General features: G+C 37.2%; 1 protein-coding gene across 12 annotated transcripts in view; it reads right to left on the reverse strand.

The window, feature by feature from the left end:
* Window positions 1-19,345: 19,345 nt before the first annotated feature.
* BRD1 (bromodomain containing 1) overlaps window positions 19,346-22,764 on the reverse strand; it is a 66,270-nt gene continuing 62,851 nt past the window's right edge. For all 12 annotated transcript variants that reach the window (XM_086886886.1, XM_086886890.1, XM_086886889.1 and 9 more), the window contains one exon: window positions 19,346-21,246. In XM_086886886.1, coding sequence (XP_086743012.1) covers window positions 21,063-21,246 — 184 coding nt within the window. In that variant the 3' untranslated portion in view covers window positions 19,346-21,062. The remainder of the gene's footprint in view (window positions 21,247-22,764) is intronic.

Below are 22,764 nucleotides of genomic sequence, written 5' to 3' on the forward strand. Positions count from 1 at the left end.
GCTGTAGGAAAAAATTGGCCAAGCAGAATTCCAGGGCTGACACATGGCTGTGACACTCATGCTCTTCATGTCACCCTGCAAGCACCTTCTCAGGGCCTTCTGCTGCCCATTTCTGAAACCATTCCCAGGAAGGCTGATTTATGCCCTAGGACTATGCTAGCAACTACACCCTGCTAAAGAGACAATCTTGAATTAGCATAATGCCTTCAATTCTTGGAGTGCCCCAGGAGAGAGATGAGCAGCTCCTTCCAGAGTGCTCACGGTGGTAACGCTGAGTTCAGTGGAGCCAGACGAGTTCTCATAGCTGAGAAGCTGCAACTGTGGTGGCTTCTTAATTCTGAGGATCAGATATTTGGTCAATATTTTTCAAAAGATTAGCAGAGGTTTTAATACTCTGGTGGGAACAGGGTAGGGTAGCATGTAAACTGAGCAGATAATGTGCAATGTGTGTGGTTATGTTCAAGGCTTTTGCTTGAATTAAACATACAGAAGCCATTAAGAGGTGTTCCTACTTCTAAACAACCTCTATACTTTTAAAAAGATTGTTTCAAAACTAGATGCCTGAATGAAAGTAACACTGAAAACTGGTTAGACCAAAGGAATGTGTTTCTGCACTACTAGAGCTGCCAGTTTTGAGGGTACTGGGGCCCATCGGAACGTGCCTGAGGGCTGCTCACAGTGCAGCCCCAGACATGAGCACAGCACAACAGGCTTCAAACATGCTCCCAAAGTTGGAAACAGCAGCAAAACTATAGGCAGAATAATTTGTAGAGACAATTTCTGTCTAAGATTGCCATCTTGTGGACTGCAGTTGCAGAAGAAAATTTTTTAAATCCAGATTTGCTGTCCTATGATCAACACTGAAAAATTTATTGCACTCTAAAAGGAAAAAAGTGATTACTTTTCAATGAATCTCTAAGATCAAATTAAGGATGTTCAGCTCTCCTGAAACAATCACAGAAATTTCAGTTTACAAAAAATTAATAGTATCAGATAATAAATATTTTACAGCATCAACACGTTACAATTACAGAGAACAGTTTTATGTGCAAGAAATATCAGTGTATATGGGCTGGGGGATGAAGGCACTGAGAACAGCCCTGCTGAGAAGGACTTGTGGGGAGAGGTGGATGAGAGGCCAGACACGACCCAGCAGTGTTCACTTGCAGCACAGAAAGGCAGCTCTGTCCTGGGCTGCACCCAAAGCAGCGGGGGCAGCAGGGCGAGGGGCAGGACTCTGCCCCTCCACACAGCTGAGACTCCACTTGGAATACAGAGTCCAGTTCTGGGGTCCCCAGCACAGAAAGGACATGGACCCTTTGGAGCGAGTCCAGAGAGCCACAGAGATGGTCAGAGGCCTGGAGCACCTCTGCTCTGAAGAATGGCTGAAAGAATTGGGGTTGTTCAGCCTGAAGACCTCATTGCAGCCCTCCACTACCTAAAGGGGGCCTATGAAAAAGATGGGGAGAAACATTTTATTAGGGCTTATTGTGACAGAACAGGGAATAGTGTTTCAAATTAAAAGAGGCTAGATTTAGACAAGCTATAGGGAACAAATTTTTTACAATGTGGATGGAGGAACAATGGAACAAGTTGCTCAGAGAGATCGTAGATAACCCATCCTTGGAAACATTCACCATCAACATTAGATGGAGCTTTGAGCAACGTGATCTAGGTGAAGATGTCTCTGAGCATTGAAGGAGATTTGGACTAAATGACCTTTAGTGGTCTCTTCTAGCCCATAATATTCTATTCTAAGACTAAGATTAATGGCTTATAAATTTAGACATAAAAAATTAATTAAGCCCTTTAGAAGGTGACTTGGTAAAGTAATACTCTCTTCCAAAAGACTTTAGCTGGAAAAGCAGCTTTAACACAGGAAAACTGCTCACCTATCAAGTTACAAAGGTAACTGATTCCTTTAAAAAGGCTAGTGGGCATAAATTATTTTATTTACTCAATATTCACATCTAAAATATTTTAACATATCTTCATCCTAATTAAATATATTTTAGAATGATGATTAGAAAAACCCCAACCACAAAAACAATCCGTTCTCAAGGAAAGATGTGTGTGATAAGGAAAGATTTTAAGCATAATTATCTGGACCAGAGAGCATATATCCAATAAACATATATGATGCTTTTATGTGTGTTTGATTTACTGAGGTTTATCATTGTCATACTTTGGAAACTGCCTGTTTTGTGAGCACACTGCCCTGCTGGACTTGGATTTCTGGGCTTGAAACTCTCAGGCACTCAGACATTCCTACAACATGGCACATCTGGAGAATGCAGGTTTATTATGGGGAATGCTGAGCCCCGCTCCCTGCTCTGTCATCTGCTGCCAAGGAGATTATTTCATCCAAAGATAAAAGCTAAGAGCATTGTTTTATGTTTTCCAAGACCCTGCAGAATGTGTGGCTCCTTCATTTTACTGTTAATACGTAGCTTATGATGAGACCTCAAAATGTCACATTCGTTTGAGAAGCCACTGAGCCTCTGTTGAAAGAGATCCTTGGTCAATAGTAATGATATATTAGGGCTACATGATATAGAGGGTGTCAAACTGGGACATTACTGAAGATATACTACTTTTCTTTAAATATTTTTATTTTTATTTCAATGTTACAATTAATAAACAATGACAAGTTTGAAATCTAATCACATAGTAGTGATCCAGTAACAATCAATTACTATCAGCCTGATTTGCATTTCATTTACAGCATCATTTTCATAATGGAAGCTTTCTTTTAATATTTTATACTGTATTGCAGTCACTTTAAACTGTACATTAAATATATAATATCAGCCAGTTAACTGTAAGAGATTTCTAGGGCAATTTTCCATAATATCTTATATAATGATCACTCATTCTCAGTTAACTTTGTCTCAGCTCTATTTACTTTGCTCTTTATTTGGTGTAGTAATACACAGAGGAGATTCAAGTAAACACACACATCTTCTATCACAGAAGTTGAAAAAATGCAAATATATTCAACCATTTGTGTCCATACTAATCAGATGAATTTTAACAGTGAACATTTATTTTGACTTTCTCAGTTGAAATTATTCAGACCTTATTTTAAAAAGCTTTAAAATTCTTCCTGTCTAAATTAAGTGAAGAGAAGTGTTGTTCCACTTTTGAGAAAGAATCATGAATATCTTGAATGGGCCATGTACAAAAGATTATTGCATTTGAGAACATACAACATAATGCCTCAGTGGACATCAGCGCACGTCTGAAAAGCTCCTGTCTGTAAAACAGCACACATGGCACACTCTAGAGCAAAGTGTGGGGGAATTTTTCAGTCCTTTAAAACAAGAAAGGCAAGCAAACAGGCTGGATCCCTTCCACCAGGCACTAAGGTGTGGATTTGGCTGAAGAAAGTTGCACTCCCATGTTAACAAGCTCACACCTCAGCAGAATGATGGTCACAGACTCCATTCTGCTGTTATTAAGTCTGTAAGCACAGAAGAGATTGACATAAGCAGAGATAAGAACAAATTAAAAAATCCATCTCTTCTTGGTGTGTGTTGTTGCAGTAAGCTTTGTACATTTTATTGCTTAATCTTTTCTTCAAATTTTGCAACTTTCCATTATTATAAAATGCTCATACAAAGCACACAAGTAGGAGCAGATGTTGTGTCACAACAATAACAAATATGCATATCCTCATGTGATGTATTTTGACATGTTTACATTATCACCTTTCTGTTAAATCACAGTTTTGAAGAAAACATCAGATGTGACTTCAAACATCATAAAAAGGAAAATAAATTGTACCTCTGGAGAACAACTTAATATGGGTATCTAAAGAGGCCATGTACTCTTAGCATCCCTGTATATATCAGCTGACTAAATCCAAAATTCTGGAAGTGTCTTCTGACACTAAAGACATAATCATTAAGTCTCCTCCAGTTCTAATTGCTGTTGTATCCCAATGTTTCTTTCAACATGGAACATTAAGTGGGTATATTTTCAAAGAGCTATCTGATGCAATACTAATGGCATAGAGACAAGTATTTCCACTGAAAAGGACATAAAGGAACAAAACCAATGAGCTCCTGAGGTAAGCTGCTTTTACCTTGCACTTACTGTTACCGCCCAGAGAGACACAGGGACACAGAAAATTCCACACTTAATGAAAATCCCACTTTTGCCTGGTGCTGCAAAGAGAAATATGTAAGGAATCCTGCTGTGGACCACAGCTAATAATTCCTCAGTGAAATTAATAGGAATAGGAGGGCAGAATCACTCTTTGCACATTTGAGCAGTAATCTGAAAATGTCAAAAGTTTAAACTATTACTAAAAAACACGTTATGTGGGGTTTACTCCTTTGGGAAACATCAATCATCATTAGAAATGTTTTAGACTTTTATTTAGGTCACCAACAGCACCTTTCAAGCAAGGGCTAAACTTCTCCAGACTGACTACAGCTAGAACACTTTATTAATGCAAATTTTTTTTTGTTATTATTTTAGCACAGAATAGAGTCTGGTTCTTACTGGGAGTCATTTTCACCTATCAAAACAATAGGGATTTCTTGGGGGTTTCTGTGTATATATATTAATCATCTTCTGGTCCATATGTTTGCTGCAGCTATGTACTGAAATTCACTTTAAAACCTCCATTGATTAAAAAATACCACAGCTGTTTCCTAGAAATATGTTTATCTATTTTTTAAAGACAAACTTGTTCTTCTTCACTCACTTTAACAGAGCCTCTGTTGTAAGGACACTAAACCTTCATTGTGCAGAAGCTGTCAGAGCAAAATTTCTTTGCAAACCAGCTTTAAGTTTTAGTGGGTTTAGAATAGGCTTTGAAAGATATTTCTATAGAAGAATACAGGACTTAAGACTCAAAGGCTCAGATTATCCACTCTTGCCTGTGAAAGAACACATTTTTAGTAACTCTGAACATTAAGCCTAGACATTTTTGTACCTACTCTCTTTACCTGTGCAAGCAGATAATCTTGGTGGAATTACAGTAATAATTTTAAGCAGTGCCACAGCATGAGCCTTGCCATTATCATCCACAGGTCTGTCACATTATGGGAATTATCTGTAACCCAACGATGAAAAGATATTAATACTCCATCTCTACACATATACTTCATACTTTTTACAGACATTTTTATGACTCTTTTGTTGGGTTATTCTGTGCAACTATATTCTGGGCTCCTCTGAGTTGCTTTGCAGTTCACAGAGAAACAAAGTTGAAGCTGTGGATGTTATTTTCCATGGTCATTTTGGGGTTGATGATACAAGCAACTTGACCAGAACACTAAGGCAAATGTTTCCTGTCATAGCAATGACATCAGCTGCATCCCACAGAACTGACCAGCACAGGCAGCCTTGGGCAGCTCCCACAGAGCCTGTTCCTGATGAAGGGAGCAGGTGAAGGATGAGAAGCTGCTGCAGTGACCGTGAAAGGCTGCAGGGCACAGCACTGTGTGCTTACAGCAAGACCGGTACGCTGCTGCCAGAGAAACTCGGGGGACACGGAGGGATTCCTTCCCTGTCCCCAGGTCAGTGCTGCTGCACAAGAGAGGTGTCCTCTGCATTCTGTTCAGGATGGACAGATATCCAAATCATATGCTGTTCTCAAACAGCAGTGACTTTAAAGAACAGCAAATGTGTCCCAGTACCCCAGGTGTCTTAAAAGAAACAAAAAAGAAATAGAGCATAATGCAATATAGTCAATCTCTGCTGTTTTATCCCTAAATAACTAATGTTTTGTCCTCAGTATTTTGTAGTTGTTTTCTCATGAAAACGAAATTAATTTCAAAGTCCTAAGTAACTGTTTTTGAAAGGTGCATCGTGGTTCTGCATCTGAAGAACCCTTAGTTCCAGTTCTTAGAATCACATAAATATTTTAAATGAACATATTCAGGTTCTCTGAGAAGAGCTGACCATCTGTCAGGAATAAGGAGAAATCCCTCCAGATCTGGTTTTGGACAGGAGGCTACATTAACCACCTGTCTGTACATATGTCTATAGGGACATTTGGGACCAGCTCAGTGTGACCTCTGTGTTCATTTAGATTTATTTTAACAGGCAATATGTTACGTTAAAACAAAACTGTCCCTGTGGCATCACCCATCAAAGAGAGTATCTGCAGCATAAAGAGTAGGCCTTCATGGGGGAAAACACATGATTCTCTTCAAAGTTGTCAATATTCTTGAGTTTTTATTCAAATCATAGCTGGAATGTTCTCTGGGTAAAAGTTGGGTGCAGTTAAAAAGGGCATGTTCATTGGAAGGATTAAAATGGGATTTGGATGTGAAGTTAAATCAAGACTGACATAGGAAAAAACCCACAAATTACTATATTCTGTTAATTTCTGGTGAAAAACAGAGGAATCTCCTGGGTTTAAGATACAGATGTTAAGATGTAAGAAACTTTCTATGAAGAAAGAGGTTTGATAAGGTTTTGGTGACAGCTAAACTAGATTTATAGGACATTTTGGCTCTCCTTTCTGTAATCCTCCAAAATGTTCACAGGCACATTTTTGTATCAGACATTTTAAGAATTACAGTGTCAAGCTAAGGTAAAAGATTTATGTTTCAACCACACACAGCTTCCCTGTTCAGGGTACATTTATGAGCTGATAGCAAGCCCATAATAATGAAATAATTTCCTATTAAAATTTTAATAAAGTGTTACACAATGTCATTGTAAGTAGAAAGATGTTCTTAGAGTTTCCACTACTCTATTAATTTCAGTATTAATTCTAATGCTGATAATGTTATTTTGAATGTCAGTACCATTAAGTATTTTACAATTAAAATATTAAGAAATGTGATGAGACTTGTTTAAATGTTATAAATATGGATAGCACCAGTAACATAAAAATAGTGTTCAAATTAAAACATATTTGTGTTTAATAGATCATGTGAAATGCTTTGAGTATGAGTAAGTGCAGTTTCCATGGAGTCATTTACTTTTGATGTTTTCCTTTATTTAACACAAACAAAAACCTGAGCAAAAAGAACAATCTGTGTCACTTGTCACTGATTACTGAAGTATTGATGGTAATTACGTCTTGTAAAACAGTTCATCTTTTTATTTGAAAAATTTAAAATCCTTAGTCCTTTTTTAATGTGTGCCTTTGTGGTTTCCCACTTAGAAACATTTTACTTTTGAAATGGTCTATCTTTATTTTTGACTGCCTGCAAGAGGAGAAAAGTAAAAATGGTTCACATCAAGTGTACAAGTTTTAACCACAATGACATTTGCAGAAAAAGAGGACTGAAATATTATTACACAAAAACAGGGGGGAAAAAAAACAACCCAGTGCCCTAAAATAGTTTAATTAATTACTCTGCTCAGATAGAAAATTTTAAGAATTCCACAAAATATGTCAACCATCTAAACCTGAGCTGTGAAAGTATCAGTAGCTTTTATCCTAATGTCAAATCTAAAACATCTTGGCAGCAATTGAAGCCTGTTTTTTCTTCTCCTACACTAAAGTTGTTGCAGAAAAAAAGTTCTTTTTTTTTTCCTTAATCTACTTTTCATATGTTGCGGGCTCACTTTTGGCTTCACAGAATTAACTACCACCAGAAGGCTGGACAATCAGATACTCCTCTTTCTGCTGAAAATGAAATCTTTCCTGCTGTCTGAGCACAGAAACAGCTTCACACTGCATGAAACCTCCCAAGGAATAAATACAGCAGGGCTGATACTGCTTTGTTTTTGCCTGTTGCTTCTGTCAGGAGAATTAAGAACAAGAAAGGGGTGGGAAAGAAGTGACTAGAAGAGTAACCTTGTGAGGAGAAAATGATCTTTGGACCTTTCTCACCCCGTTGTTATTAAAAATGTACATGCTTAACATACATAGTCTCTTTTTCCACAAACCCCATTTGTATAAGCCTGAACCCTGCAGTCAGATTTGTGTTATCACACTGCAAGAGAAGGACGTGGCCATCACCCAGACAGAGAGTGTGAAGAAGCTGCAATAATTGTCAGGTGTATGAAAAACTGGTAATAGAGCTTAAAACAACTAAATTATTCCTCTCTGGCTTTTCTCTATAGGTTTATGTCTTACAATACCAGGTCTTACAATAACACTTTTGATGTCAATACACGAGGAGGATGGGGAACAGAAGCAGTGCTTCGGCCTCTTTAAGGGTCTTGGGACATGACTAGAGATTATCTGAACCATTTGTTAGCTTTGATCCACTTCAGATGTCTGTGCACCATAAAGAGCACTCAGAGTGAATGAAAAGTCCCTGTGTGAACCCATTTACATCATATGGGTTTACCTATACATGTAGACAGACATGTAGAAACTGAATTATACAGGTAGCACTCATCAGAACAACGTTTTCAGTAATTATTAGGTACTGTTGCTTATTTCTAGACCTCAGTGAACTTTTTAAGTCTTTTCTTCAGACTCAACAACAGAGCTGCAAATAATTGCAAAAAAATTATATATGTAGATTTATTTGGCATATACTCTCAAGATACCTGAAACTATGCTGGTTTTGTTCCCTTTGAAGAGGGAATCCTTTTTACTCTACCCAGTGCTGTAGCCTTGTGATTCCAACCGACTATTTAAATATGAAAGCAAAGCTGTACTATTTTGAAATGGATGAAACAGTCACCACTCAGCCTTTGAGATCTGTTGTCACTTTAAAGTCTTCATTAGCAGTGGAAGAGCAACTACCCTGAAATAATCTGCTTGTGCATCAGATCCCTCCAAATTGTGCTGTGTTGGTCACACATACTCCAGAGAGATGGATCTACAGCTCATCAGTCCAGTAAATACTGATTTAATGGAAAGTCAGTCAATATTCTCCATAAATTCTAGAAGAAACTAGCAAATGCATTTTGATATACTGGACAGTTAGTGATGAATTAGCACACAGAAACAGCAGCCCTCAGAATCAGGAACAGTAAGAAGTTAGTTTTGGCTGTTTGGGTTGTGGACAGGGGGAAAAAATAGCACCCTGCAAATGGCCTAAACAAAAAAAAAATTGGAAAACATAAATAAAGAGGTCACCAAATGACATTCCCAAATTATGTTAATTCTACATTTCAGCTCTACATTTAAAGTGTAGCAGCTTAAAGCATTAGACTCTATTATTATCCTTCCATGGGCAGACTTTTATGCTCATTTGCTCATTCAGTGAATACCTGGGTAGGACTTCTGTTGCAAGGAAATTACAGTTAGGAAAACAAAATTTTTCAAATAAGTAAGTTTATTTGTTTCAGAAGACTATTCAAATAGTTTGAAAAATTCAAATACAAATTCAATGCCTTTTAGTTATTTACTTCAAGACTCTGTAAGAGAATTGAAAACAATGAAAATATCTATATTGTATGTCTGATTTAAACCCGAGTTTTTCACCAAAAGTTCTTAAAATCTATAGAGTTATTGCTTAGCTGAGGTGCCCTTCACTCTGGAAAGCCTCAGCAATTCTGCAGGAGACCTGTCCATTCTCATGCTTTAAGCCCCCCAGTACATAATATATTGCATAAAATATGGACTGAAAGAGAAATGAACAGCCTTTGCCAGGTGACTACAAGGATTTGTTTGGGTCAGCACAATTTTCTTGTTCCAAAGCAAAGTCACAGAGATAAGCTTAAATCCTCATAGTTAATTATTTTGCCTGTGATGAGAAAGGTCTTTACCACTGCTAAAGTTATTCCACTTTAAATAAGCAATTAAATATTTATAAAGAAATGAATCCAGACATTTTATATCTCGTTTGTTCCCCGGCCTACAGAGTGAGTCTTTGTGCAAACAGTTTGATATTTGCCAGAGCTGAGCAGCTCCACCAGAAAACAAAACCATGAGTATCTGCTTGCACTGTAGACAGGAGGGTAGCAGTGGAACTATTTGCATGGCTGTGTTCAGATTCCTTGGCAATCTCAAGCAGGGCACTGTGTTTATCTCACAGATCCATCCTGCATCTCAGGACCATGAGAGTTGCTTCCTTAATCAGTGTGGGGGCCTGATCTGACTGGGCACCCAAGCCACTCTTTTACACCCCTTCAAATCTGAGCAGGGGAGAGAAAATGTAAAAAAGCCTCCTGGGTTGAGATAAAGACAGGGAGATATCACTCAGCAGTTATAAAGAGAGATCACTCATCTGTTTGATCAGAAGATCACAGGCAAAACAGACTCAGCTTGGGGAAATTAGTTTAATTTATTGTCAATTTAATCCAAGTAGGATCAGAAGAAATAAAATCTTAAAACACCTTCCCAACCTTCCCTTCTTCCCAGGCTCAGTTTTGCTCCCTATTTCTCTGCCTCCTCCCCACCAGCAGCACAGGGGATGGGGAATGGGGGCTATCATGTCGGTTCATCACACATTGTCCATGTCAGTCCCTCCTCAGAGAGGGAACTCCTCACACACTTCCCGTGCTCCAGCGTGGGGTCCCACCACTGGGAGACAGATCTCCCTGCACTGCTCCAGCACAGATCCCCCATGGGGTCACAAGTCCTGCTGCCAAACCTGCTCCAGCCTGGGCTCCTCTCCCTGTGAGCCCATGGGAACTGCCAGGAGCCTGCTCCAGTGTGGGCTTCCCACAGGATCACAGCCTCTTCCGAGTATCCACCCTCCCTCAGTCTCCTCCAGGGGCTGCAGGTGGATCTCTGCATCCCCACGGACTCCATGGGCTGCAGGGGCACAGCTGCCTCACCACAGGCATCCCAGGCTCCAGGGGAAGGAATTCCAGCTCCATTGCCTGGAGCACCTCCTCCAACTGCTTTAGTGCTGCAGGGCTCTTTCACACATTCCACACTTCTTTCAGCTGTTGTACAGCAGCTTTTCCTCCCCTCTTCTTAAATCTGTTATCCCAGAGGCACCACCACCACCATCACTGGTGGGCTCAGCCTTGGCCATCACCAGATCTGACTTGGAGCCAGAGGGCATTGGCTTCATTACACATGGGGGAACCTTCTGGAAGCTTCTCATGGAGATACCTCTGCTACAAAGACCTTGCTACTCCAATCCAATACAATGGATTAAATGGGCCCCAGAACATTAATTCTCAAAGCCAGTGTCAAAATTCCTCTATTTCATGCAAGCATGGGATTCAGCAAGTGATCTTTTTTGATAAAACAAACTTTTTAAAACTGAAAAGCTGTTTAAAGTTTAATGCCCTAGATAACTTTGCCAGCAACTCTTCCTCTGGGAACAAGTCATGATTCAATTATGTCCCACCCTAGAGATTCCCATGACCTTCCAAATAGTTGACTTTCATAATTTAGTCTTAGAACATTATAATCTTTGTCTGCCAAAGGCCTACTGATACTGCTAATGTCTATCCTGGAGACACCACTAGCAGTAAGTCAACTCTGTGACTTCAGTTACAGTTGAAGGACTCTGCAAACTCTGTCTCATTTGTGGACTGCATGAATCAAACCATGGCAAATAGTAATAAATTGAGTGAAAGGACTGATTTTATATATTATAATATTTTTATGCAAGTATTCCATAATACAAAAAGAGGGTTTTACCTAAAAAGCATTAGTTTACCAAAACAAATTGGACATGAGTCAGTTCTACTCTGCAGAATGCAGGCATATTTACTGAAGAATAAACTGGTTTATTTTTTATATTATTTATATTATATTACACTGTATATTATTTGTGAATATTTCTTCTGTTTCAACTGCTAGTTGCAGAATATTGTCTGGAAATCAGAACCTCTGCAGACTTGTATTTGTCTGTAATATGTATTGTTTTAAAATAGGTAATAAATAAATCCAACCAAGCAGCCAATTTAAAATTTCATATTGGATACATATTGTCATGCAGTTATAAATTCAAATTCAGCCTGCCTGCTTCAGCAGGCCTGTTTGGGCACACAGAGCAGGATCCAGAAAAACTGGGTCTTGTGCACCCTCTTAAGCGCACACTGTGAAATGGTAAAAGCCCCCTGCTGAAGATGTGCTCTGTTTGTTCACCTCCTTCAGAGTTAACAATTTCCTTTCCCCTCTCACAGCAGAGGAGAAGAAAGAAAATGAGCTAAAGGGAAACCTGACCATGACTGTGGAAAACGGGCCCCTAAGAAATCTGAAAGATGAAGCACGATAGGGAAAATGGAAGGCAGGGCCATGTCCTCTTCATCTCTGTCTCCAGACAGTTACTTTTACAATTCTACCCTAGGGAAAGATTATTAGAAATTATAAGGGATGAGCAGAGAGAGGTGGAGCAACAAACACAAACTAGCAAACAAGCAAACAAACAACCTTAACTGAGTAAGAGAGTCAGGTTTAGATTTTTTGTTGCAAAAGTTTTGGCCCATGGCTATAATTTTTTCATTGATGATACATGAATTTTAGCCCAAGCCTTAAGTTTGCCCATTAAGTCAGCCCATTAAGGTATTTATATTTTGCTTTTGAGGGAAAACTATTTAACTAAGATTGTACTCACTTAGTGAAAATGAATTATGTTTGTGAAATACATAAACACGGTTTATCATTTCACTGTGTTTTCACAATCAGCTGGTCTTAATAAGGAAAGTTTTTCACAAGAAAAATTATGCTTAACATAGTTATCCTACTCTTTGTAGTATATTTGTACTAAATGAGCAGCTCATCTATCAAAATGTTCTCAGATCCCTCAAAGACCACTGTGCTAATTTTGTGCTATCATTTGATTAAAACTTTGGTGCCTCCACTTTTCCAAAGTAAGGAACTTCTTTTCTCTTTTTACTACTTTAACATGTATTTAGGGAATAATACTCAACAACCTGTCATCTTTTTTGCCGAGAGATCTAGCAGTATGAAATTAACTTAAATAAAATGTTAAAACCTTCATATTTTTATCAGCACATAAAGAAATACAAATGGAGTTTCTAAATGGAGCAGAGACTGGTAAAACCCTGTAACTTTAAACAAATTAAAGATGAATTTAAACTCTTTAACTAAACACACTATTTGCTTTCGTAGTCCCCAAATGCATTCCCAGGATGCACACTAGAACTTCTATTTATTTCAATACTGTCATGTCATACCAGTCAGACTGGATATGGGGAACAACTGATAACAACAGTCAAGTAGCAGTAAATGGATTAAAATAATTAGTATCTGTTTTATAAGACAAAGTTTTATATTGTTTTTGACATCTGCAGCACAGGAGTAGAAACTAGGTATAATAAAAATTTATGGGTTGATCAGAGACCAAGATAAATAAATGTACCGAAGCAAAACTTTTTGATATAATTATTAAGCTGGTTGTTATAAGAATTTTGATTTTCATTGAAGCATATTCATTTCAACAAGGCTTTTTATAGAAGACTTCCTATTTACAGAATAGAAGGCTGGTCAGGGTAACAGCAGCTCAAGTTCAGTGTCCACAGGATGAAATGGGAATCTGTCTGAGTCTCCCATATCCCATAGGACTGCTCTGTCTACAGCACTATTGACTATTCTAACAAGAGATTAAAGTATTTCTGCCTTAAAATAAAAATATAAAATTTACTATAATAAGACCATTGATGCTGATGCCAAATGAAAGCAAACTGAAAAAAAAAAACCAAACCAAAAAAACCCTTAAACTTTTGTTTAAGACTGGGTCTGGCTGGAATGTCACAGCAGCTGATACTGTGCCATGTTCTGGGTTTGTAACTGAGCTGTGTTGATCACATACAAGTGTTTTGGCTACTGCTGAGCAGTGTTTGTACAGCACCAAATCCTTCTGGTTTTTACTCTGTGTCTCTGCTGGGAGGGGAAAGGAGACTGGGAGGAAATGCAGCCACAACTGTCAACCTGAACAAAGGCATATTCCATGCTCACTTGTTGAACTGTTTAACCTTGACCAACAAGTTTTCTTGCATTTGCTCTTCCTCTGCACTCCTGCATCCCACAGGGAATGATGGAGTAGCTCTGGGGGTGCTTTGCTGCTAGCTGGGGTCAGCTCCACACACTCCTTTTCTAACAAAATTCACTGAGCAGCCGAGCCAGTGATTAAATTCCAAATCTACCAACTGATTAAAAAAGAAGACATAATTTTGTCATTGAGGCATAAATGTATTCAGTTTGATTCCTAGCTCTGTCCCAGGCTTTCTCTGTGGCCCTGGACAATCTGAATTTCTACTGTTATTGGACAATTCACTCAATTTCCACCAACAGGAGCTTTATCAGAACTAATTTAACGACAGCAGCAGCAGCACTCAGCCATGTATTCCTTTGTTTTGCTCTGGAACTGTTTTCCCTCTTGTTTGTAATCAAATTAATCAGTAAGAGGTTGTCTAAACTTATAGCCAAACAGCCTGTGGTTTTCTTTTATAGCGGATCCCAAAAATATCAGAAAAGAAAGTGGTAATTTGATTATGTGTGCTTGAGAGGACCAATATCTACTGCAAAGGTTTCCTGTGCTCTCTTGCTGAAAATGTAACAGCTATACAGGCTCAGCTTCAGCTTTGCAACTGTGTTTTCACTTTCAAGGCTGTTTGTTCTTTAACTGGTAATTGTGCACATATAGCTGACATTAAAGAGACTTTTGAATACAAAAGCTAATACGAACTTCAGGCTGTCCCTAAAAGTAATTTTTAGAGAGACAGGTAATAAAACAGACTTGTGTAGTTCATTAGCTACACCTAACCTGACTGCATACATCACTGTCAACTCTAGCAACCCTGGACACATAAGACAGTGTCACACTAACCAAGATTAATGAAACTACAGAATGTTAAATATAAAATAATACCAAGGTTTTCAAAACTAAAACTTTTTATTGCTGAGGTGTTAAAATGCTAATGGTTTATTTTTATGCAAATAGCTTATATGAAGCATGGGAGACTTGACAGACACTTTGAACAATTGCAGTAATAAGCAGCATGAACAGTCTCTGGCATGGAAGGCTCTGGAGAAGGTGTCATGTGACTATCTGCTGCTGTTACTGTCTTTGACCTTATTTTTTTTTATTCTAACTCTAAACTGAAAATCCTGCTCTCGTTTCCTAATCCTGCTCTCATTTTCTATGCAGTCTTCTTTTTCCTTGCCTAGGAATCAGGGCTTTTAAAATAAAAACTATTTTACTGTCATCAGTACTTTACCTCTTCAGTTTACTTTACCTTTTCCTTGTATTTTCTGGCTGACAGGCATAGTCTCTGATAAATCAATTCAGTAACTTCTCCTAACTGCCAACAATTCTCTCTTACTCTTTATTTTGATGAGAAGTATTTTTCACTCCATTCCAGAAGGTCTTCTGAAAAACAGAAAAAAAATACAATATTGGATGACATATTTTATTTACACAAAGTATCATCTTTATATAAACTAGAACTTTTATATTGCTTAATGATATGACGTGTATAAACACCAACACAATGCAAAACATCATGAAGTGAATAATAAACAGAATGTGAGAGTAAGTAAATGAAAAGGAGAGCAAAAAACCACAGCATATTTGCTTCTCTCATCCTGCGAACCATTAATTCTGATTACTTACTCTGATTTTATTTTAACAGGTGAATTAGGGGGAGAGAAAGGAAAATAATTCATAGTAAAATTAGACCTAAGAAAATTAGGTAAAAAATTTTATTTGTCTGTCATGAGGCAGCTTAACAAATAAGAATTAATGACACAACATTAAAGAGACCTTCTGGGCCATCAAGAACAATGACCTGCTATTGCACAGTTCCTATCACAAAATTATTAAGTTTTTTTGTTTTGTTTTTAATGCCCAGAAGTCCCTACCCCACTGCTTCAATGGGCATGTGTGAAATCCATGCAGGAAGTTTGTTTGCTTGCTTTGCCCAGGAGTTCCTGCACTGTGTGATTCATGGAAGGGAAGCACTGACACACTGAGCACCTGGTGGGGATTGTCCAAACGTCTGCTCTCGTCTGTGTGACATCGTGTTTTCTGTTTTGTGCTTCCTGACAAGTACTGGTTTGCTGTCAGTCATCCTCAGTGAAAGAGACAGCTGAGGAACAACAGACTTTTATTAAAACAGCATTAAAAATCAGAATTATTTGAAAACCTTGAAAATAAAGTGGATCCTTTGTTCTACAGCATAAAATGATATTATCTTCATTATTTTAATATTAATATTTTAAATATAATATCTATATAATAGCTATTACATTAAGTTTTATGGTTATTTTTAATTAAGATCATTTTATTATCTTATTTTCCTTATCAAATGATTTCCTTATAAAATTTTCATTATAGAGTAAGTGCTAAACAGAAAGTGCTATATAGAAGTGCTAAACAGAAAACCTTAAGCAGGAACACTTTATGCACACCTTAACTGTAAATTATTTTTAAAATATCTCTTCAGAAAAGAAGACATGATTGCTTTTCTTACAACTAAAGTAATTTACAGTGTTACAATACGTTTGTGAACTCTGCACGCTTAAAAATTAGACAATCTTCAAAGTCCCAAAATCCTGCAAGTTTCATGGCAAAAAATTGCTGATGTTTTCAGTAGTTCCCTATTGATTATTAACAAAAATTACTCATGTTCCTGTGGCTCTCCATCTACTTGAGCATGAGCATCAAATTTCCATGGCCCTAAAGCAAAATTACAAAAGGAGGGTAGTATCCATGTTTTTTTAACAAGGACTAGGAGACTGAAAAAATGAACTGTCACAATCACAAAAACAGTGACCAAAAAAGCCCACAAAATCAATCAAAACAACTCCAATCCTTTATCATCTTTGGACTGTCTATTAACAACTGCTTTCCCATTAAAATGACAGGTGTAGATTCTCTTTTGTCCTCCTTGTACTTTCCATGGATTTACATAAGATTTTTCTGTATTTTTGGGTGGTTTTTTTTTTAAAAAAGGATGTGAAAATTCCTATTCTCATAGAGCTGGATGTGGACAGTAACCATCTCCTCAACAGAGCCAGGTGTGGAGGAGTGAAGGACACAGTAACTGACCATAGGAGAGGAAGATGTGTGAGCATTCATTCCTAACCCATCTTCTTAGGCTAAACCTACTTGGGACTCTTTCCAGGGAAGCTGAACAGAGACTACAGTTACATCTCCCTAGAATTCAAAAAGGATACTAAGCTGGATGTGGACAGTAAATGTCTCCTCCATTTACATTTCACTTCCATGTTTTTTATTACACATATACTAGGATAGAAAAGTTTTTTCTCACATAGACAACAATCTTTACCCATATGATCAGAAGACTGAGATGAATTTATTTGATTCCTTTGCACACATCCTCAAGACAACCTCCCCTTGCCAGGCTGCAGGACAGAACAACTGTCTCATCTGGAACCTTCACCTTCAAACTTGAGTATTTCTCTTAATTGATGTGTTTGACTTGCACTGTGCTACCAGCAGCAACCACCTCTGAGTCATTTTCTAACACTACATAATACAACTGTGGAAAGAAAATCAACAATTAAATAAAAGTGTAAGAAGTTACTCATCTGTCACTTGCAATTAGACATGAGAGCCAGAGAATCCAGAGCAATTTGTCCTTTGTAGTAGTTCTAGTTAAAATTAAGCATTTCCAAATCGGCCCACTTGTAGCAAAAATGGAGAAAGCTACTTCTGATGGACTAGAAATACTAGAAGCAAAAAAGACTGTTCACAATCAGTAAGTTTAATAGCAGCATTTTGAAAATGAAAAACTGAATACTTATTTTGTGGATGCTGATGGTCTGTGTGCATTGCTCCCTCTAGTGAAAAAGACAGAAAATCACAACACAATTGCTCATATTTTGATACAAGAAAAGACAGTTTCATATTTCGTTTTAACTGATGATGTAGGTCTCATGCTTATATTAACAGGAAATGATCACACCAGAACTGAGAAGTGAACGTGCAAACTTACACCCTGTATTACAACTGTAACACTCCCCAAAAAGCTGGCAAGCCAGAATGTGATGTTCCAGTTTTTCTCTCCACTAGAATACTAATTTCCACTTTATTTTGTTGCTATTACCATTGTAGAGGAACCTGGTCTAAAACACTCCAGTATGCACGCACTCATCTGACCACTGTATCTGGCTAGGCCCCAGAATTTGGAAATAAAGCAGCTTTGGAGCTCAGACTTCCTTTGCTAAGTAGGTATTAAATCCATTCAAAACACCCAGTCACACCAAAGATTGCCAAGTCTGAGAAATTATTTTAAATTTTGACCCAATCTCAAGAGGCACTGGACAATACCAGACTTGACCACAAGAGAGTATGGGAACAGCAACTGACACTGCTGCAAACTCCCCTCACGGGATCTGGGAAGAATTCCTGGGATTTCTTCTTCAGAGTTTCCACTGCATATGCAGAACAAAAATAAACGAGCCTTTCATGCCAGTTCCATCAGAAGATGTGGTGTGCTGTGTCAGGATACTGACCAGGCTTCTTTAAATCAGTAAAGTTTTCCAGCTGATAATTCTCCTGAGTGCCTCAAAGATGAAGGCAGGACATTTTCCTTCTTCAAGAACTGAAGAAACTATCTCTGAAAGGAAAAATCATAAGACTTGGAAGTTTGAGCAAAATTCAAACTAGAGCTTTCCCAGAAGATGTGATTTTTAAAAAAATGCTCCAAAATTATTTTTTTATTTTTTTTTCATATAAAAGATGAGCTCTTTCCCCCCCACTATATTGCTAGTGTGTGAAGCAACTGAGAATGTAGGGAGCATTCTGACGAATCATTTTGCAACTGTGCGCTTTTTTTTTTTACTGACACTTTGTGTTTCACAGGTATCAACATTCTGATCATACAAGTACTGTCATCTTCCAACTTTTGTTGTAACTGCATTTCAGTTTTCCAAGATCCAAGACAGAAAAAAGCCATTTCTCTGTGCACCAAAATGAGAATCATTATCTAGTTTTACACATTCAAAATCTGAGTACATTTTGTGGAACCAGCCAGAAATAAAATCTGATCCAGCGTATTTTTTTAACACCTTTAACAGAGTCCTAATGATGACAAGTGGTTCTACTGTTCCAACACTGCCCAAATTAGGCTCCATTCCCTTTAAAGAAGAGCATGATTATACAGCAGATCCTTGAAATCATTGTATTGTATTTAATGCAAACAACCAGATTTTAATTTTTCTAACTGATGTGGCTGTTGTGGCCATCACAGCAGCATAACTCAGTGATGGTCCTTCCAGGGTACTTGCCATCACTGTTCTCCCTAAAGCTGTATCTGCTGTCAAGTCTGAGAAAACCATTTGCTTGATCATTTGTGAAATTTATCCAGCTCATCCCTAATTACCAGGGTCTATCACAGGCCACTGGTCTCAGCTAACTGAAATACCTCCTATGCAAAGGGCTCACTCAGTAAGGACAATGCTGGGTGCCACAGGAGAACATTCAGCTTCTTGGCCCAGTGCCTCTGGAACAGCTCAGTCACAGGGTAAGAAAATGGGCACTGCAGCAAAATCTCAGGGGCTAAATTCAGGACAAAATTTACAGTTGAGAAAGAAATTTTATTTCAAGCTTCTACGGGGGTATTACAAACAATAGAGAATAAAAACATTAAAAACTATTTAAAAAGTAATTGTCCCTTTAAAATAAAGATTCAAGCAGGTTTAACAATGAAGTATGCTATTCAATGAAGTTTTAAAAAAAAGATTTAAAAAGTATTGGTTTTGCTGTATTTGCTAATCCTTTATAAAAAAGCTGGGCATAAATACTTCGTGCATTCATATGCATTATTTGGTGTTTCATATTATATAACTTGGTACAGTATTTACGATATCACTGCAAAAGAGTTCAAACACAGTGCATTTATAAATAATGGAGCCATTATAAATCACATTGCAAACATACCTTGCCATTTTCATTGTTACAAATTCAGTATCTCAGTGAAGGTAGGAATAAAGTAGCTACAACAATCAATATCTTGACTTTATTTTTTTTCTTTTTAATATAAAAATGCAGTTCTGGAAACCCACCCTCCTTCTTCCCCCTGCCCAAACATAATGCTTTACTTCTTAAAAATAAAAATAAAGTACTAATTCTATATACATCACATGTACCATACAAAAATGTATCCAAAGTTTCTATTGCTACCAAAGTGTTCTAAATTAAAAGTTACATAAATCCCCTCATTGGAAACGAAAGATTACAAGTTACCAAAAAACCAAATTACACACAAACCATCGAGTTATTTTATACAATTTCCAATACATTTTTCTCCCAAAGCAAGTTGTCTTCTCATGTGCCTGTATAAAAATGCATATCAATATATTTGTCAATTTTATTTTTCATTATAAAGCAAATTAATACATTTTCTACAATAAATAAAACACAGGGAGGCACACATATCAACAAAATTAAACCAATAGGAGATAAATGGGATATGGTTTTGAAAGAAATAATGTGCTTGCAGGCTTTAAGCCAGGTTTGTTTAAAACAATAACAACCTTAAGTCATTTTGAGCAACAATGGAGTGTTTTTGGTGATTTGCAAGTGATGTACATAGTATATTTTTTATTGATGTCTTTCTCACAAAGTACCCTCCAAAATAATGCAACTTCCTTTCTTAAAATACATATTTGTAATTGTAAATTTACATCAATCTTAAATATGTGGTACTTTGTGCAAAGAGCAACAATTTACACGAACATTCAGAAGTCTTTTTCAGAAGCTACAGACCAAGGAAGAAATGATACAAGCAGCACCATACTGTGTATATGATTTAGGCAAACATCTATTTGATGCCATTTTGATATTAGGCTTTAAGATCCACTAAACACCTTAAGCTGGAAGATGGTGCTTAGGTAACTTAACCTCAGAAAGAAGGAAAAAAAAATAAAAAGCATGGAAAAAACAAAAACCAATTCCCTCCCTAGCAAAATTATAAAAGGAATTAAGGAGCTACTTCTAAAATCAGAATAAGTTAAGTGTTGAATATACATTTATGTACAATTATGAACACTATGAACAAGACATTTTAACAGGTTTAGTGGAAAATCCTCCAATCTACAACACAATAAAATAATTAATCAATATGGCAATGGTGATTTAGAAGAATTGCTCAACTATTTCAAGTTTGCAGAACTCAGCCACTGAATCAACAATTAAGGGGTTGTATCTTTAATACATTCTTTTAGACAAAGAGGCTCATTAGTAGAGTTCAAGTCTCTGTGGTATTTTCAATGCCTTGCTAGAGAATCTCTGTTAGTCAATATCACTGAAGTCACTGACTGGTTCTCCATGGACTCGGCTCAGGTGATTCATAGCACGATCAAAAGCAATTCTTACTGCTTTTCGTATGCTTGAGTTACGTCCTTCCATCATTTTTAACTTGTCTATGGTCTCATCTATCCCAAGGGGAACCATTTTGGATTTTGGAAGCCACTGCCTGTAAGAAAAGGGCAAAAAATAAATTCATTAAATATAGAATAAAGTCAAGAAGTCTGTCCAGAAATGTCAGGGCTGCTATGCCACGTTTCTCATATCACAGATCAGCTTTACCATCTTAAGCAAAACAATAAAACACCTTTTAAGATAGTGCTCACTTGCCTTACATATTTAAAGAACATGAACTATTAAAAAAAGCTCTTTCATAAAACAGAATACATTCCAATTCAATGATATATACTTAGTGATTAAATATCAACAGAAAAAAATTAGCCTAAAATACTGATGCAGCTGAAGAATAGACAGCAGCAACTAACAATGGACATGGGCTCAAGATTCACCTGACACAGTATTGTTTCTCTTCATTCTTTCCCTACCATTACTACAAGGAGTTTTCAGATGATGGATTTTTGCCTTACATTTCAGGCACCTCAATTTATTCTTTATGGGGAAAGCTAAACTGGCAAGGAAGTTTTGCCTTAGCATGTTTTTACCCTGCAGAATGAAATCCCACTAGCTCCGTGCTCAGGGTCCTTTTCTGTTTTAAGCTCCATAAATATCTTCAAATTCTAGGCATGGAGGAGTGATAATGGAAAAAGCTCCACATCCCATTCTTCTAGTTAAAAAATAAATATTTAGAACGTTTTAAAGTATAAATTAAATTTATATAATTTTCATAAATGTTAATTGTAATCCTGTTTTCTGAAGATACAGACATTAAGGAATACAAAAATTAGGTAAATTAATGAATATCTTTAAGATATGTTACTGTAGTCTGCAATCTCAATCCTTCAGAAGGCAGATGCCCTCCTTTTGTTTAAAAACATTAGTTTGGGAGACCATTTAAAGCCAAACCAACAGGAAATCAGAAAGTCAAATCTGAAAAAAAATTCTTTTAAATAAGTAAATTTGGCTATTGAAATATTTTCATTCTTTTAAAGGACTCTAAACTAGAGTCTTATTGTATTGAGCACACACTGAAATAAAATGTGAAGAGTCAATACAAGGACACAGTATGAAAACAGCATGAAAAGCAGCAGTCTAACCATTATCAGTTTTAATACAGATCAAAGGAAGTTTTAAGAAGGTATTTTTAAAAGAAAGCTTTGCACGTCCTCCAGATATAAGCAGGGAGACGAAGAAGAAACAAATACGAAAATCCACAGGGGATAGACACTGGTATCACAGACTGAAGGTGACACACACCCTGCAGATGAATGAAAATCACTAACAGGGGTTTCCAGACTAAAAGAGACACAACAGAGATAGAATTATAAGTGTCAAAATAATAACAATAAAAGAATCATTACCAAAACAAGTTGGTGGGGTCAGGGTGGAGGGGAGTAAAGGGGCTGGAAGAAGTATTGAGTCTTTTCCTGTCTATCTGTGCAGAGTACCCATCAGAGACAACTTTGCACAATATTTACGTTATTTAGGACTACCTGCATATAGAGACTAATCAGGAAAGTTTATACTGCAGAGGACTCCCCAGATCAAGAAGCAATCAGAGCAATTATTA

This window comes from Cyanistes caeruleus, chromosome 4, assembly GCF_971803275.1.
Source record: "Cyanistes caeruleus chromosome 4, bCyaCae1.hap1.1, whole genome shotgun sequence".
NCBI lineage: Eukaryota > Metazoa > Chordata > Aves > Passeriformes > Paridae > Cyanistes > Cyanistes caeruleus.